Source organism: Taudactylus pleione, unplaced genomic scaffold (assembly GCF_031769625.1).
Source record: "Taudactylus pleione unplaced genomic scaffold, aTauple2 ptg000086l, whole genome shotgun sequence".
Classification (NCBI taxonomy): domain Eukaryota; kingdom Metazoa; phylum Chordata; class Amphibia; order Anura; family Myobatrachidae; genus Taudactylus; species Taudactylus pleione.
In genome coordinates this window covers 14,641,500-14,660,202 of record NW_028284488.1, presented here as the reverse complement: position 1 = coordinate 14,660,202, position 18,703 = coordinate 14,641,500, and the positions used below count along the sequence as shown (strand labels likewise).

The window sequence follows — 18,703 nt, the reverse complement described above, 5'->3', positions numbered from 1 at the left end:
CATAGGGGCTGTGTCCACTCCAAAGTCCTGTGCAGTGTCCCAGTCCTAAAGGGGTGCTGTAGTGTTGTCCAGGGGGTGCTCTGTCCATCAGGGGTGCTCCCCCCAAGTGCTAAAAAAATAATATTTTTTCTGTGTTTGTGAATTGTGTGCGCAGTAGCCACACGTGCATCAACAAAGTAGTGCCAAGCGTGCGCCTGTGTCATAAGTAAAGGGCCGGCTGGCTTGACCGTTAAAGGGTGCTGTAACCCCCAAAGTACACTCCAGTCCAAACCAAAAAAATATATATTTTCTGTGTTTGTGAATTGTGTGCGCAGTACCCGCACGTGCATCAACAAAGTAGTGCCAAGCGTGCGCCTGTGTCATAAATAAAGGGCCAGCTGGCTTGACCGTTAAAGGGTGCTGTAACCCCCAAAGTACACTCCAAACCAAAAAAAAAAATATTTTCTGTGTTTGTGAATTGTGTGCGCAGTAGCCGCACGTGCATCAACAAAGTAGTGCCAAGCGTGCGCCTGTGTCATAAGTAAAGGGCCGACTGGCTTGACCGTTAAAGGGTGCTGTAACCCCCAAAGTTCACTCCAAACCAAATAACAAAATATTTTTTCTGTGTTTGTGAATTGTGTGTGCAGTAGCCGCACGTGCATCAACAAAGTAGTGCCAAGCATGCACCTGTGTCATAAGTAAAGGGCCGGCTGGCTTGACCGTTAAAGGGTGCTGTAACCCCCGAAAGTACACTCCAAACCAAATAACAAAATATTTTTTCTGTGTTTGTGAATTGTGTGCGCAGTAGCCGCACGTGCATCAACAAAGTAGTGCCAAGCGTGCGCCTGTGTCATAAGTAAAGGGCCGGCTGGCTTGACCGTTAAAGGGTGCTGTAACCCCCAAAGTACACTCCAGTCCAAACCAAAAAAAAAAATATTTTCTGTTTGTGAATTGTGTGCGCAGTACCCGCACGTGCATCAACAAAGTAGTGCCAAGCGTGCACCTGTGTCATAAATAAAGGGCCAGCTGGCTTGACCGTTAAAGGGTGCTGTAACCCCCAAAGTACACTCCAAACCAAAAAAAAAAATATTTTCTGTGTTTGTGAATTGTGTGCGCAGTAGCCGCACGTGCATCAACAAAGTAGTGCCAAGCGTGCGCCTGTGTCATAAGTAAAGGGCCGGCTGGCTTGACCGTTAAAGGGTGCTGTAACCCCTAAAGTACACTCCAAACCAAAAAAATATATATTTTCTGTGTTTGTGAATTGTGTGCGCAGTAGCCGCACGTTTATTAACAAAGGAGCAGCGCCAAGCGTGCGCCTGTGTCCCATAAGTAAAGAGCTGGCTGGCTCATTTCTTAAAGGGTGGTGTAACCCACAAAGTGCACTACTCTCCAGCAAAAATAAAAAAATATTTTCTGTGTTTAGCCGCACGTATATATCAAATCGATATAACATAAATGGAGGACCAAACTTTCTCCGATAAAAATAAAATAGAGAAAGATCAAGAACCACTTCCTCCTAGTGCTGAAGCTGCTGCCACTAGTCATAACATAGACGATAACATGTCATCAACGTCGTCTGCCAAGGCCGATGCCCAATGTCAAAGTAGAGGGCACATACAATCCCAAATGACAAAGTTCAGGAAAATGACCTTGAAAAAAACATTTAAATCATCTGAAGAGAAACGTAAACTTGCAAATATGCCATATACAACACGGAGTGACAAGGAACGGCTAAGGTTGATCCCTAGTATGTTCATGACAGTGGTTCAGCTTCACATGACGATGGAAGCCCTCCTCCCACTAAAAAAATCAAAAGAGTTAAGCTGGCAAAAGCACAGCGAAGAACTGTGCTTTCTAAGAAGATATCACAAATCCCCAAGGAGAGTCCAAGTGTGGTGGTGGTTGCGATGCCTGACCTTCCCAGCACTGGACGGGAAGAGGTGGCTCTTTCCACCATTTGCACGCCCCCTGCAAGTGCTGAAAGGAGCACCCACAGTCCACTTGCTGATATGCAAATTGAAGATGTCACTGTTGAAGTACAACAGGATGAGGATACTGGTGTAGCTGGCGCTGAGGAGGAAGTTGGCGAGGAGGATTCTGATGGTGATGTGGTTTGTTTAAATCAGGCTCCGGGGGAGACAGTTGTTGTCCGTGGGATGAAAAAGCCCATCACGATCATGCCTGGGCAGAAGACCAAACATTCCACCTCTTTGGTCTGGCAATATTTCTATCCAAATCCAGACAACAACTGTCTTGCCATATGTACCATATGTAAAGGTGGAATAAGTAGGGGTAGGGACGTTAACCACCTAGGAACATCCTCCCTTATACGGCACCTGCAGCGTGTTCATAATAAGTTACTGTCAAGTTCAGAAACTTTGGCTAAGACCGTAAGCAGTCCAGGGACACCTAAATCCCGTTGTCCTGTTGTATCCAAGCGCCTGCAAACCACACCGTCAACTCCCTCCTCGTCAATTTCCTCCTTAGTCAGGATCGGAAGTAGTCCTGCAGGCCATGTCACTGGCATGACTGACTCTCCTATCCGGGATTCCTCCGGAGGATCCTGCATTGCAACGCCTCCTGCTGCTGCTGCTGTTGCTGCTGCTGGGAGTCGTTCATCATCCCAGAGAGGAAGTAGGAACACCACTACTTTTACTAAACAATTGACCCTCCAACAGTCCTTAGCGAGGAGGATGAAGTACGACAGCAGTCATCCTGAAGCAAAACGTATAACTGAGGCCTTGACTGCTATGTTGGTGTTAGACGTGCGTCCGGTATCCGCCATTAGTGCAGTGGGATTTAGACAATTGATGGAGGTAGTGTGTCCCTGGTTCCAAATCCCGTCTAGATTCCACTTCACTAGGCAGGCGATACCGAGACTGTACAGAAACGTCAGAAAAAGTGTCCTCAGTGTCCTGAAAAATGCCGTTGTACCCAATGTCCACTTAACCACGGACATGTGGAACAGGGCAGACTAAGGACTATATGACTGTGACAGCCCACAGGGTAGATGTATCACCTTACGCAGCAACAGCAGCAGCGTCACCAGTAGCAGCATCTCAGAAACGCCAGCTTGTTCCAAGGCAGGCTACGCTGTGTATCACCGGTTTCAGTAAGAGGCACACCGCCGACAACCTCTTAGAGAAACTGAGGGAAATCATCGCCCAGTGGCTTACCCCACTTAGACTCTCCTGGGGATTTGTGATATCTGACAACGCTACCAATATTGTGCGGGCATTACATCTGGGCAAATTCCAGCACGTCCCATGTTTTGCTCACACAATAAACTTGGTGGTGCAGAATTTTCTGAAAAGCGACAGGGGCGTGCAGGAGACGCTTTGGGTGGCCCGAAAAATTTCAGGCCACTTTCGCCATTCAGCGGCTGCGTGCCGAAGACTGGAGCGCCAGCAAACACTCTTGAACCTGCCCCGCCATCACCTGAAGCAAGAGGTTGTGACGCGGTGGAACTCAACCCTCTATATGCTTCAGAGGATGGAGGAGCAGCAAAAGGCCATACAAGCCTATACATCCACCTATGACATAGGCAAAGGAGGGGGTATGCACCTGACTCAAGCGCAGTGGAGAATGATTTCCGTGTTGTGCAAGGTTCTCCAGCCCTTCGAACTTGCCACACGTGAAGTCAGTTCAGACACTGCCAGCTTGAGTCAGGTCATTCCCCTCATCAGGCTTTTGCAGAAGCAGCTGGAGGAGCTAAGATGGAGCGATTCTGCTCGGCATGTGGGACTTGTGGATGAAGCCCTTCATTCGCTTTGCCAGGATTCCAGGGTGGTCAATCTGTTGAAATCAGACCACTACATTTTGGCCACCGTGCTTGATCCTAGGTTTAAAGCCTATGTGGTGTCTCTCTTTCCGGCCGACACAAGCCTGCAGAGGTGCAAAGACCTGCTGGTGAACACACTGTCAGCTGAAGCGGAACGTGACACGTCAACAGCTCCTTCTTCATTTTCTCCCGCAACTGGGGCTGCCAGGAAAAAACTTAGCTATCCTAAGCAACCCGCTGGCGGTGATGCAGGGCAGGCAGGACCAAGTTTGGACATCTGGTCCGGACTGAAGGACCTGGCAACAATTTCTGACATGTCTACTGTCACTGCATATGATACTGTCACCATTGACAGAATGGTGGAGGATTACATCGGTGATAGCATCCAAGTAGGCATGTCAGACAGTCCATACCTGTACTAGCAGGAAAAAGAGGCAATTTGGAGCCCCTGTACAAACTGGCTCTATTTTACCTGAGTTGCCCCCCTCCAGTGTGTACTCCGAAAGAGTGTTTAGTGCAGCCGGGAACCTTGTCAGCGAAAGGCGTAGGAGGTTGCTTCCACAGAATGTGGAGAAGATGATGTTCATCAAAATGAATTATCAGCTGTTCCAGGGAGACCAGCCTCCAGAACGTACAGAGGGACCTGTGGTGGTGGATTCCAGTGGGGACGAGTTAATACTCTGTGAGGATGAGGATGTACACAACACTGAAGGGGGTGAGGAATCGGTGGATGAGGAGGATGAGGATGACATCTTGCCTCCGTAGAGCCAGTTTGTGCAGGGACAGATTAATTGCCAGCTTGTTTTGTGGGGGCCCAAACGAACCAATCATTTCAGCCACAGTTGTGTGGCAGACCCAGGCGCTGAAATGATTGGTTTGTTAAAGTGTGCATGTCCTGTTTATACAACATAAGGGTGGGTGGGAGGGCCCAAGGACAATTCCATCTTGCACCTCTTTTTTTTCTTTGCATTATGTACAGTTTGGGGCCTAGTTTTTCAAACTGCCATCCTGTCTGCCACTGCAGTATCACGCCTAGATGGGTCACGTGTTTGTGCCGCCCACTCGTGTCGCTTAGCATAGTCATCCAGCTACCTCGGTGCAACCTTTTGGACATAAAAACACTATTGTGAGGTGTGAGGTGTTCAGAATAGACTGGAAATGAGTGGAAATTAAGGTTATTGAGGTTAATAATAGCATAGGAGCAGAAAAACCTACAAATTCTGTGATTTTAGTGGTTTTTATGCTTTTTTTCAAAAAAATACAGATCCAAAACACAAAACCCAGAACCCAAAACACGGAAGGGTGGTTTTGGCAAAACCAATCCAGATCCAAAACACGAAGAAAGATCCAGATCCAAAACCAAAACACGAAAAGTGGCCGGTGCACACCCCTAATATATATATGTATGTGTTTGTGTGTATATACTGTATGTGTATGTGTTACTGTATATACAGTATGTGTTAGTGTATATTAAGCCAATTCTCTGGTGTGTTGAATTCAGTCATTTGCATCATACGTTTTAAATAACCACACATTTTATTTTATCATGCTTAACGCTGTTCTATATTATTTTTTTGTTTTCATAGGGCTGGAAACTCTTTACATACAGCTGCTTTTTATTGTTGTAAATCGTAGCACCTTAAGGAGATTATTCTTCTTTGTTGTCTGAAGTAAGCAAGCAATTCGTAATTTGAGCTAAATCTGTCAGATCATTATTGGGCATGTTAGTAAGGGCAGTTGGATATAGTACCACTTTCTGTCTGTGTGTACTGCAATAACCGGCCCCAGTTATGCCAGAAGTGATCTGGACAAATCGGACATTAATTTTGTACCAGATTTAAAAAATCAGCTGCAGTATCTAAAATAGGGCAATATATATTTTTTTGTGTGTGTGTGTAAATTTGTAGCCACACAAATTAGTCATCATAAATGAATGTTTTTATTATGCATATTTATTATTTACTCTACATTATTTTTTCCCCTAGGTTTTAAATGGATACTTTGTACATTATTTTGCACCCACAGACTTGCCTCCACTTCCAAAGAATGTGGTTTTTGTTATTGATATAAGTGCTTCCATGGTGGGAACTAAAATTAAACAGGTAAGAATAACCCCATAAATCTGCAAGTGTACGTCTTGTGATCAGGCCACTTTGTTATACTGGTAAAACATTTTAGGATTGCAATGATTTTAAGATCTACAGTTATATTATTTCTACTCTCCATTTTAAGTAAACCTGTAATGATATCAATGCTGTTTAAATGTACTGGTGGTCTTCAACATAAATCATACTTTCATTTGGGAAATAGGTTCTGTGATTGAACAGCTAGTATGCCTTTCGTTTCTACCCGTAATCACCCTACAGTATTATTTGCATTTACTTTTATTGGCGAAGAGCGCTTTGCGTTGACTCTTATTCTGTGCTGCCGGGATCCCATAGTACTGAAGTTGCATCACAGCGAGACCTCCAACCCAAGCAAGCTACTGCGCGAGACTTCAGCTTCTCTATAGAGGAAGGATGTGCCCCTGAGAGTCTCCTCAGAGAGACTGTCTGTTCTGATACAGGAGAAACGCTGCATACTCCCATGTGCCAATACCCCTGTATATAAGTGGGTGCATAATCCTCTGCTGCCGCTGTTTGTACGTATACAGTTGCATGTTTCCCTATACGCACACCACCTGCATTAACCCCTCGCTGAATTTACTGCATTGTGTATCTACTGCATTAATCCTGTTTTATCCTGCAACTCATTCTACCCAGTTAATAAACCACAGGCTGGTTAAGTTGTAAATCAATTGGACTGACCTCCATCACATACCGCTTGCACTTATATAAACACCTATAGGATCTGCCAATAAATTTTAGCGTATTGAGACTTACGATAGAAGTAAGTCTGCAGCCACCATGATATTAACCACTGGGAGTATCACTTGAAATGCATTGTATATGTATGGCTCACTAATGTATCTGTACATAAAAACACTTATATATGCTGGATTTTGCTATTTAACAAAGTGTAGGGTGGTAGGGTGAAAATATCACACTACCGAGAAGTCACTTAACCAGTATCGCAGGAAGAGCAAGCAGTTTTTCCCAATGCCCCTCTGTTTCTTTAATATAGCATCAGAAAATGTTCAATATTCAGCAGTTTAAAATGGCCATTTAGAGGAATGTGAGCAAGAGCCTGGAAAATCTGGTCTATGCAGTCACATCCCCATATCCAATGCTGTTTTAATGCACATATTCATTACAATAGGGACCTCCATCACACTAGTACATACAGTGGTGCTTGAAAGTTTGTGAACCCTTCAGAATTTTTTATATTTTTGCTGAAATTTGGTGTAAAACTACCTCAGATTTTCACACAAGTCCTAAAAGTAGATAACTCAAACAAATGAGACAAAAAAATTAGACATGCTCATTTTTTTATTGAGTAAAATGATCCACATATATGTGAGTGGCAAAAGTATGTGAACCTTTGCTTTCAGTATCTGGTATGACCCCCTTGTGCAGCAATAACTGCTTCTAAACATTTCTGGTAATTGTTGATTAGTCCTGAACATCACCTTGGAGGAATTTTACCCTACAAAACTGCTTCAACTCTGTTATGTTGGTGGATTTCCTCCCATGAACTGCTCGCTTCAGGTCCTTCCACAACATTTCGATTGGATTAAGATCAGGACTTGGACTTGGCCATTCTAAAACTTTAAATGTATTCTTTTTTCACCATTATTTGGTCGAATGACTTGTGTGCTTTGGGTCGTTGTCTTGCTGCATGACCCACGTTTTCTTGAGATGTAGCTCATGGACAGATGTCCTGACATTTTCTTTTAGAATATTCTGGTATAATTCAAAATTCATTATACCATCAATGATGGTAAGTCGTCCTGTTATAGAAAAAGCAAAACAGGCTTTTTTTTCTCATGGCTCCTTGCAAATGGGTTTTCAGGACGTTTGCATAGTAGTCACCATTAATTGTCTGTCTACGGGGAACACAGTGCTGTAGGATCATACTGTGCACATCAAAGAACAGCAGCAGCATGACTTTACATGCTGAAGGAATCACACAGAATTTTTGGGGGGCGAATTCCCGTGTTACCACACACTGGATTGTTGTTTGGATTCTGGATCATAATGACGAATCCACGATTCATCACAAGTCACAATCGATGTCAGGAAATCAGGTATCCTCTACGATATTCAAACGGTGTTCTTGCACGATTCAACTCATCGTCTCATCTGCTCTTCTGTGAGATTTCTGGGTACCCACCTGGCACAAACCCGATGTATTTTCAGTTCCTTTGTCACAATATGCTGAACCCATTCGAATGAGATGCCAAGTGAAGCTGAAAGTTCACGTAAAGTTAACCTTCTGTCATTTTGCAACATCTTCACAGCTTTGGCAATGTTAACGTCTGTAACCGCGGTGAATGGTCTCCCAGAATGCGCTTCATCAATCACTTGTGTATTACCCTCTTTGAAGTGCTTAGACCACCGAAATATTGCAGCACGGCTAATTGTTTCTCCACCGTATGCTTGCCGTAACATTTCATTAGTTTCATTTCCGCTTTTTCCAAATTTAGCACAAAATTTAACACACATCTCTGACATAATATCACAACATCCTCCATGATGAAACATATGAAGATCTTCCAATCGCTATGACCAAATAATGAAGACTACGGCAGTCCAACCGCATGTTCAGACACATCGATGTATGAGATTCACAATAACCAGCATAGCGTTGCCATGTCTACCTAGGGGACAGAAAAACAGAGGCAGTGTCATTACTTTTCGTTCAGCCCTCGTATATGTTTTTTGAATTGTTATATTCAGTAAACCAAACAGCAATTGCCAGCACTGTGAATCAGGAAATTACAATATAACAGTATGTTTGCATATAAATGTATGATGTTATAATATGAGAGCTACTCCTGCACATACAGTAGCAACAATGTGATAGTAGAGTATACACATGGAGAATTTGACACATCAGTGCTCCTAGTATACTTGTAAGGGGAGCCAAAAACACAGCTATACTACTATAGAATGAATGAATGAGATATATATATATATATATATATATATATATATAGTTTAATTGAAATAGCACTCACCCAAAAGTATTTGTTCACTACTTCATTATTTACTAACAAAATATTCCTTCTTTCTTCTTGTACCACTGTAATCCAGTGGGAAATGCTTTTTCTTTGTAATCCAATCATAAAAAAATATACACTATAAGAATAAATCTCATAGGATAGTAACTGCTTTCTAGAAGCACCCGTCACCTAATGACTGTGACATGCAAAGACCATGGGTATTACTAGCTGATCAGCAAATCAAAAGCCCAGGGCAAGGGTTACAAGTATAGTTTAATTGTCAGGAGACCTCAAAGTAAGGTGAAAACCATTGAAATCAGAAAATACATATTTCTGGATAGCAGGTTCAACTTACAATGACAAGAGAGAAGACCCAGCAGTCCTGACTGTTAATAGTATCGTGTAAGTGCAAATATGTGACTAAGAAGCAGGGCTGTGTAAAATTTGGCAACTGGACAATTATCAAGAGCTGGCAGCACTAATGAGCACTAAGCTCAGATATAGTAAGCTCACAAGGGACAACATTAATTCATATACAGACAATAAAGTAAAAATGGAAACAAGGTGGTACCAAAGCTACGCAATAGCCTTATAACCAGATATCCATTGTTCCAAATTAAATCTAAGTGGAAAAAAAAACTGATTGTGCAAATTATTAGATCTGCTGTTGTCACTTTAGTGACCATGGGCTTGAAGCTAAATTGGACTTCTGCGATACTGCCTAATACAAAACACACAAATTGGTTCTGTGTATACATAAAGAACTGGCCGCATTCATATGAGGGAAGGAGCTTTGTACTGTAGGGAGAGTATAAAAGTCCATGCTCCCATAGGGGCCATAATTGTGAATAGATGAATAGCCGCACAGAGACCAAATTGGTATCAGTTGCAGGTGTCTGAGGACTGGGATAAATACATATGATGAAGATGCTCATCAGCACTACCTTCGCTGAACATCTATATATATTACTAGCGTTTGCCCGCAGCTTCGCTCCTGTGGATGTCTGTCATTGCTCAGCGGAACTAATTTTACAAAGACAGTAATAGCATGAGCAGCGACTCTGTGATATGTAGTATTTTCCTTGGTGTGCCATCTACTGGATTGATATGTATACTTTAACCTCATGAGTCAAGATAAGCTGCCTGATTAGTGCTTCATATATAATTGGATCTTCCTGCAAAATAGATCTTGATTGATATCAGCAAGGTTCCCGGCACTCCCGAAGTATACTTCACAGTCCGTGCACTGGTGCCTTCTTAGGAGGATGATGCTCCAATGTGCAGTAGTAATGGATGGGTGGTACTCTGGGGGTCATTCAGACCCGGTCGTTAGCGCCGATGCGCTCGGACCGGGTCGATGGCCCCCCACAGAGCTTGCGCATGACGGCGCCGTCGTGCGCATGCGTGAGACCCGCTACGACCGACAGCGCCGGTCGTAGCGGGTCTCGATCCAAAGGGGGCGAGCTGTCGATGTTGATTGACAGCTCGCCCGGTTGGAAGGCAGGCCGGGGGGGTGGCAGCCCAAACGGGGGCGTTCCCATGGGAACGCCTACCATTTGGGGGCGGCCCCACTGACATCACTAGTGATGTCAGTGGAGAGCTTCCGGCTCAGACAGAGCCAAAAGCTCTCCGGGGCTTACGACAAGGGAGACCCTACCCTAGGGACCATCACCTTAGGCGGTCGTAAGGCTGTGGGTGTTAACCCACAGCCTTACCACCGCAAAGGAGGACATCTTGAAAATTCAAGACGTCCTCCCCTCATTCAGACCGACCACACGCTCTGTGCGACCGGCTCTGAATGAGGTCCTCTGTGTCTTATCAAATGCAATATATTTATTTCTCCTGGAGAAATAAATATTTTGCATTTGATAAGACACAGAGTGCTGCCTATCCATTACTATATATATATATATATATATATATATACACACTGTATCTATCTATCTATAGCCTGTGCAAATTTAGATACATTTTTTTCCATAGTTCATAAACAGTCCCTGAAGGCATATTTGTCCCCAAAAAATTATATTTTTATGAATCTAGTCATTTTTGGCTTGAGGAGTTTGCACACTGCACACACCGAATGTCAAGCGTCTGCTTTTTCTTTCATTGCTCCTCTACCTGATGTCACATTGAGTTACTAGTTTTTGTGTGATGCCGGAACAAACAGACAAACAAAATTTCTGAAAAAAAAATTGTCTCCATAGTTCATACACAGTCCCAAGGAGTACATATCTCCAAATAAATTTCTGTGTACATTGGGTTTAAATATATAAGAAATGTACATTGGTCTCCACTTTGCACTCTAAAATAATTGGGCCAATATAACTGGCAATATCTGTGCATAAGCCTCAGCTGGCTAAATTGGTTTGCACCTCACTACTTAAAATGGAAACAAGTTTGGCTGAAAACAGGGCACTTGATTACTAGAGATGAGCGGGTTCGGATTCCAGAGATCTTAACCCACCCGAACTTACGGGATCCGAGTCAGATCCGAGCCGATTCGAGTTTTCCCGCCTGACTCGGATTTCAAAACGAGGCAAAACGTCATCATCCCGCTGTCGGATTCTCGCAGGTTTTGGATTGTATAAAAAGGTCCTGCAATTGCCACCATTTTTCATTCTGGCTGTGGAGAGTGAAGAGAGAGGGGGCTGTGAAATTGTGAATGTGCTGATGCTGTGCATAGGGGCTGGCTACTGTTGTCTTTGTCACTCAGGGGCTGGCTGCTTATGTCCATAGGGGGTGGGGCTGGCTGTTGTCCATATATAGAGGCTGGCTGGCTGTTGTCCTGTCCACTCCATAGGGGCTGGCTGGCTGTTGTCCATATAGGGGATGGCTGGCTGTTGTTCTGTCCATAGGAGCCGGCTTGCAGTTGTCCATAGGGGCTGGCTGTGCTGCTGTTTTGTCCAGGGGGTGCTCTGTCCATCAGGGGTGCTCTTCACCCCCAGTGTGAAAAAAAATATTCTGTGTGTGTGTGCGCATTAGCCACACTTATCAGCAATGTCGGTGCGCAGGGGTGCTGTGCTACCTGTATCATTTATCAAGGGGCTGCTGCCTCTTTTACCAATGCTCTTCACCCCCAGTGTGAAAAAAATATAAACAGTTTTTTGTGTGCACGTGTTAGCCACACTTATTAGCAACGTAGGTGTGCAGGGGTGCTGTGCTGTCTGTGTCTCATTTATCAAGGGGCTGCTGCCTCGTTCAGGGGTGCTTCCCTCCCCCCAGTGTGAAAATTTTATTTATTTTTCTGTGTGTGATTGTGTGCGTTAGCCGCAACTTAGCTGCACTATAATTGCTTGGTGACAATGCTGTAAGATCGCAGTGAGTATGAAGGACAGTCACATGACAGGAGAGCAGGATCCACATACCAGTCTTGTAGCTGTAGGTAGCAGTCATGATGACGATGCAGGGCCGTCATCTATGAAGGCCAATGCACCAGAGCTTAATTCAGGCATGTAAAAAAAATCTACTTTTACCCTGTTAAAGAAAAAAAAAACTCTAAAGCCAAAAAATTGGCAATATGCCATTCACAACACGAAGTGGCAAGGAAAGGATAAGGCCTTGGCCTTTATTTATGCCTTGTGGTTCTAGTTGTGGTGATTTAAGCCATTCTGCTTGTAGAAGAGGTACAAAAAAAATTAAAATTGTCTCCGAAAAGTCACAGATCCCCGAAGGAGAGTTCATGTGTGAGCCTGGCCTTTCTAATACTGTACTTAAAGAGGATCCTCCTTCCACCATTTGTGTGCCCTCTGCAAATGTGGGGATGATCAGCACAAGTCAACATGCTAACATTGAAATCGAGGATGCTTCTGAGGAATTGCACCAGGATGATGAGGATGTTGATGATGATGAGGATGTTCATGCCGAGGTTGCTTGTGTAAAAAAAACTGTTAATCAGGCAACAGTTGTTGCCCATGGTGGGAAAAATCCCATTGTTGTCATGCCTGGGCAAAGGACCAAAAAATCCACTTCTCATGTGTGGAACTATTTCCACCCAAATCCAGACAACCTTTGCCAAGCCATTTGTAACCATTGTCATGTAACAGTGAGTAGAGGTAAGGACCTTTAACCATCTAGGAACCTCCTCCCTGTTACGTCACTTGCAGCGCATTCATTAAATTGGAAAGGGTATTTTAAATTCTGAAACTTTGGGGACAAAAAAAACGAACAACAATCAGTGCAGTGTCACCTAGCTGCTTCCTTCTATCTGGATCCAAGCACCTGCAATCTCCACCACCAACACCTGCATCATCATCAACATCCTCATTCATGATCGGAAGTAGTTCTGCATCTAATTTCATAAGCATGCCTGACTTCTCTCTCCTCAAAAGGATCATTGAGTGCTACGCCTGTTGCTGCTGCTGGGGGTGGATCTTCATCCCAGAAAGGGACCAAGAAGACTACTTCTAGTAGTAATTTAAAAAAACAATTGACTATTAAACAGACCTTTGATAGAGGAAGTAAGTATAACAGCTATCACCCAGTTTCACAGCGGCTCACTGAAGCCATGACGGCTATGCTAGTATTAGATGGTGAAATAATAGAAAATGAGGATGATAGTGTGGAGGAAGTGCAAAAGGAGGATGAGGGGGAAATTTGTGTCCTATCTGACGCTAATGAGGATGTTGATGATGAGGATGTTGTTTGCGTAAATCAGCCACCAGTGGCAGCAGTTCTTGCTCATGATAAAACGAATGCAAGAAAAGCCACGTCTTGGGTGTGGAATTATTTTAATCTAAATTCTGACAACAGTTGTGAAGGCATCTCTTCCATTTGTAAAGCCAAAGTTAGCAGAGGAAGGGACGTTAACCATCTAGGCACCTCCTCACTGTTACGTCATTTGCAGCGAGTTCATGCAATTTGTTTGACAAAATTATAATAATTTGTAAATTAATAACAAGCAGTCCAGTATAACTACCAGCAGTTTGTACCAACACAATCTCCACCACCAAAACCCTCATTATCAACCTCTTCCATAATAATTGAAGGTAGTCTTTCCAAAAAATGTTTTGTGGGGTCCATACAAACCAAGGAGTTCACCCACGAAGGTGTCAGTCCTAGTCGCTAAAGTGCTTGGTTTGTTAAACTGTGCATGTCCTTTTTAATATCCCACATAAGAGCGGTTGGGAGGGACAATTCTTGCACCTCTTTCCTTTACATTTGGAACAATTTGGGGCATTGCCAACTGACATTATTATAGTTTATTAAACTGCCATCCTGTCTGCCACTGCTGTGTGGCAATGTTTCATAGATATCCTATATTTTTTTAAACTGCCGTGCATTTGTGCCGCTGCTCTGTTGCTTACTGCTCGCTGCAGCCTTTGGCCTATATTGGTGAAAAATAGTGGAATCAATATTGTGAGCTATGAGGTGGATAAAAATGCATTGAAATGCCTGGAAATTATTGTTATTAAGGTTAATAATACTGTAGGAACAAAAATAGGCTTAAATTATGTGGTTTTCGCTGTTTGGCGCACATCTCTATTGATTACTGATTGTATATTTCAGCCTTACATCTCATTGACTCTAATCAGGAACAATGAACTGAGTAATTAGCGGATATGTATCAATTCTCTAAGTTGTTTTTGAAAGGAAGAAAGGCTTTGTCTTCTATACTCAGGGGATATTAAAAATACACAGCTAATTTCATTGTATTTATAGAAGAAGATTTTGTTTATGAACGTTATTATTTTTAATACATATAGTTATGCAACTGTAGTGAGGATTTAAGAGAAACAAAAGTAGGGCCAGATTCAAAATGGGCCAGATGGGGCTCCAGCTCCAGGCCACCACATAAAAATAGGCCCATCATCATGACGGCATGATGTTGACTGGCCATCTGCTGTCTACAAGGTCAGCCATAAATCATAAGTAGTAAAACTGTATTTCTAGGTACCTTTTTTTATTTAACATATTTAGAGAGACATTGGGTCTGATACTGTAGGGTGTGTGTACTCCTACATGGCACTGGCCACACCTACACAGTAATGGTCACACCTCCTCTGCTTCTCATAATAGGCCCTTCATCATTTTCAGCTCCAGGCCCATGTGGCCTTCAATCCAGCCCTGGACAAAAGTAGATCAGTTATGGAAAAGATGCATGTTGTTACTTGTGAAGAAATGTGAAAACAGAATATGAAATTATTTGAATTTCAACAAAGGCACCTGTCACCTCACAAACGTCTCTTTTTTTTAGTTAACTCTGCTAGGAAGACTAAAAAAGGCACTGATTCAACAAGTTCAATCTATTGTACATTTTAGCTGTGTTGAATGTTGTGAAAGTTATCTTGGCTTCTTAAGCTGTTCCTGGCTGAGCACTGCTGTATCTCCTCTGGACCTCTAAGTATCTCAACACTTATTTGAGTTGTGCAACTTATTACCCTGTCAATGCAATTAATAGTCCTCTTTATGGGTGGACTCAGCTAGTGTTGGACTGAGCTATGAAGGGCCCAATGGGGGAATGCAATAGTCAGGGGTGGGCTGGGCCGGGGTCAGGGTGCCATCTGTCCCCCCGGGCCGGTACTATTTCAGTCCTGGGGGGCCGCCAGCTGCCTGCAGCCGAGCACTGCATGAATGCCTGGTGGCTGGAGACAGGCTGTTGCAGCCGTCAAAGGCCCCACCCATTGAAACACCGGCGGTACTGCCCTCCCGACCACCAGTCCACCTGCACCGAGCTGGGGCTTGCTAGTGAAGCCTTCCACTCCACACATCATATAGCGGCGCAGTGGAGTGGAAGGCTTCACTAGCAAGCCCCGGCTCTCACTGTGCCGCATAGTGTATTGGCGCCTCCATGTGGTGTCATCTAGGTGACGCCCCCACCAACGCATCATCAACAACACAGCCAAGTATTAGCAGGAGCCCAGCCCCATTGGCTCCGTGGAGACTGCTCGACCACCTGGGTGACAGATTCTTCCTGACTCCAGTGGCAGTCTAGCAGATTAGGGTGTCATTTCCTGGTGACTGCTGCTACTGGTGATATGTAAGTACTTACATTAATGATATTGGGGTCGCACACTGAGGAAATGTGACAACCTTACATAATTATTATGTAGTATATATATACAGTGGTCGAAGTGGGAATTCTGAAGTGGGGGTATGGAGGTAGCCTGTGCACGTGCCGTAGTCGCGTGCACAAAAAAAATGGGTGTGACCATGCGTCACAAGGGTGTTGCCACTCAAAATGGGGTCTTGTAACCATTCCCTAAATGTCTCATGTCACCACTGCTCCTTTTCCTCCTTCCCTTACTTACCCCCTGCACCACTCAAACTTTATCCCTGTTTAACCCTGCACTTTTTTGGTGAGATACACAGGGGTGGACAGGTACACAGAGGTGGTGAGGCACACCGTGGTAGTGTAGTATACAGAGGAGGTGAGGGAAACAGGGGTGATGATGTACACACAGGGGGACAGAGAGGGAGGACAGCGCTCACTTGGAAGCAGTAAGGGAGGACAGCGCACATAAGGGAACAGTGAGGGGGGGACAGTACACACATGGGGACAGGGAGGGAGGTCAACGCACACAAGGGGACAGTGAGAGAGGAAAACGCACATGGGGGCAGAGAGTGAGGACAGCACACACGGCGGAACAGGGAGGGAGATCAGTGCACACAGGGAGAGAGGTCAGTGCACACAGGGGGACAGGGAGGGAGGTCAGTGCACATACTGTAGGGGGGCAGTGAGGGAGGACAGTGCACACAGGGAGATAGGGAGGGAGGACAGGGCACACCGGGACAGTGAGAGGAAAGCGCACAACTGTGGGCAGTGAGGGAGGACAGCACACACATGTAGGCAGTGAGGGAGGACAGCACACACAGGGACAGGGAGGGAGGACAGCACACACAGGGGGACAGGAAGGGAGGACAGCACACGCAGGGGGACAGGGAAGGAGGACAGTGCACACAGGGATAAGGAGAGAGGTCAGTGCACACAGGGGGACAGGGAGGGAGGACAGCACACACAGGGGGACAGGGAAGGAGGACAGCACACACAGGGATAGGGAGAGAGGTCAGTGCACACAGGGGGACAGGGAGGGAGGCCAGCGCACATAGGGGGACAGGGAGGGAGGTCAGTGCACACAGGCGGACAGGGAGGGAGGCAGTGAGGGAGGACAGCGCACACGGGGATAGGAAGGGAGGACAGCGCACACGGGGGCAGAGAGGGAGGACAGCACACACATGGGGACAGGGAGGGAGGTCAGCGCACACAGGGGGACAGGGAGGGAGGTCAGTGCACACAGGCGGACAGGGAGGGAGGCAGTGAGGGAGGACAGCGCACACAGGGGGATAGGAAGGGAGGACAGCGCACACTGGTACAGTGAGAGGACAGCACACATATGAGGGCAGTGAGGGAGGACAGCACACCCAGGGGGACAGGGAGAGAAGTCAGCGCACACGGATATAATTAGGGAGGTCAGTGCACATAGGGAAACAGGGAGGGAGGAGAGTGCAATCAGGGGTGCAGGGAGGGAGGTCAGTGCACATAGGGGGCAGTGAGGGAGGACTGCGTACACAGGTGGACAGGGAGGGAGATCAGTGCACACAGAGGGACAGTGGTAGAGGACAATGCACACAGGGGGCAGAGAGGGAGGACAGTACACACATGGGGACAGGAAGTGAGGTCAGCGCACACAGGGTGACAGGGAGGGAGGTCAGTGCACATAGGGGGGCAGTGAGGGAGGACAGCGCACACAGGGGGATTGGGAAGGACATCAGCGTACACAGTGGGATAGGGAGGGAGGACAGCACACACGGGTACAGTGAGAGGACAATGCACACGGGGTAGAGAGGGAGGACAGTACACACATGGGGACAGGAAGGGAGACAGCGCACACATGGCGGCAGTGAGGGAGGACAGTGCACACAGAGGCTGGCAGAGAGGGAGGACAGCGCACACAGGGGTATAGGGAGGGACATCAGCGCACACATGGCGGCAGTGAGGGAGGACAGCACACATGGGGACAGGGAGGGAGGACAGCACACACAGAGGGACAGGGAGGGAGGTCAGTGCACACAGGGGGGCAGTGGAGGACAGCGCACACAGGGGGGCAGTGAGGGAGGACAGCGCACACAGGGGTATAGGGAGGGACATCAGCGCACACAGGGGGATAGGGAGGAAGGAAAGCACACATGGGTACAGTGAGAGGACAATGCACACGGTGGGGCAGAGAGGGAGGACAGTACACACATGGCATACAGGGAGGGAGGACAGCGCACACAGGGGTATAGGGAGGGACGTCAGCGCACACATGGCGGCAGTGAGGGAGGACAGCACACACGGGTGACAGGGAGGGAGGACAGCAAACACAGGGGTATAGGGAGGGACGTCAGTGCACACAAGGGGGACAGGGAGGGAGGACAGCACACACAGGGGGTCAGGGAGGGAGGTCAGTGCACATAGGGGGGCAGTGGAGGACAGCGCACACAGGGGGGCAGTGAGGGACGACAGTGCACACAGGGGTATAGGGAGGGACATCAGCACACACATGGGGGACAGGGAGGGAGGACAGCACACACAGGGGGTCAGGTGGGAAGGTCAGTGCACATAGGGGGGCAGTGAGGGAGGACAGCGCACAAATGGCGGCAGTGACGGAGGGTGGACAAAAAACTGCGCTAGTGTATAGACAGATGATAAATAAGATATATACCAAAAATCAATCAGGTAGAGTGTGGAATGGTAAATATAGTAAATGGTGGATAGTGGAGGCTATATAAACCACAAACCTCTAGGCAATGAAGTAAAGATCAAACATATTATTTAATATTACATAAAAAAATTAAATACATAAAAAATATACATAAGACAATAAAAACCACATTATCCGCAGCAAAAATATATACTG

The 18,703-nt window shown here is 45.8% G+C and overlaps 1 protein-coding gene across 1 annotated transcript in view; it reads left to right on the top strand.

Annotated features, from left to right (window-relative positions):
- Positions 1–18,703, top strand: part of ITIH5 (inter-alpha-trypsin inhibitor heavy chain 5) — a 137,929-nt gene that overhangs the window by 76,096 nt on the left and 43,130 nt on the right. The window contains exon 7 of the mRNA XM_088468910.1: positions 5,746–5,862. Within this exon, the coding sequence (XP_088325036.1) occupies positions 5,746–5,862 (117 nt within the window). The remainder of the gene's footprint in view (positions 1–5,745; positions 5,863–18,703) is intronic.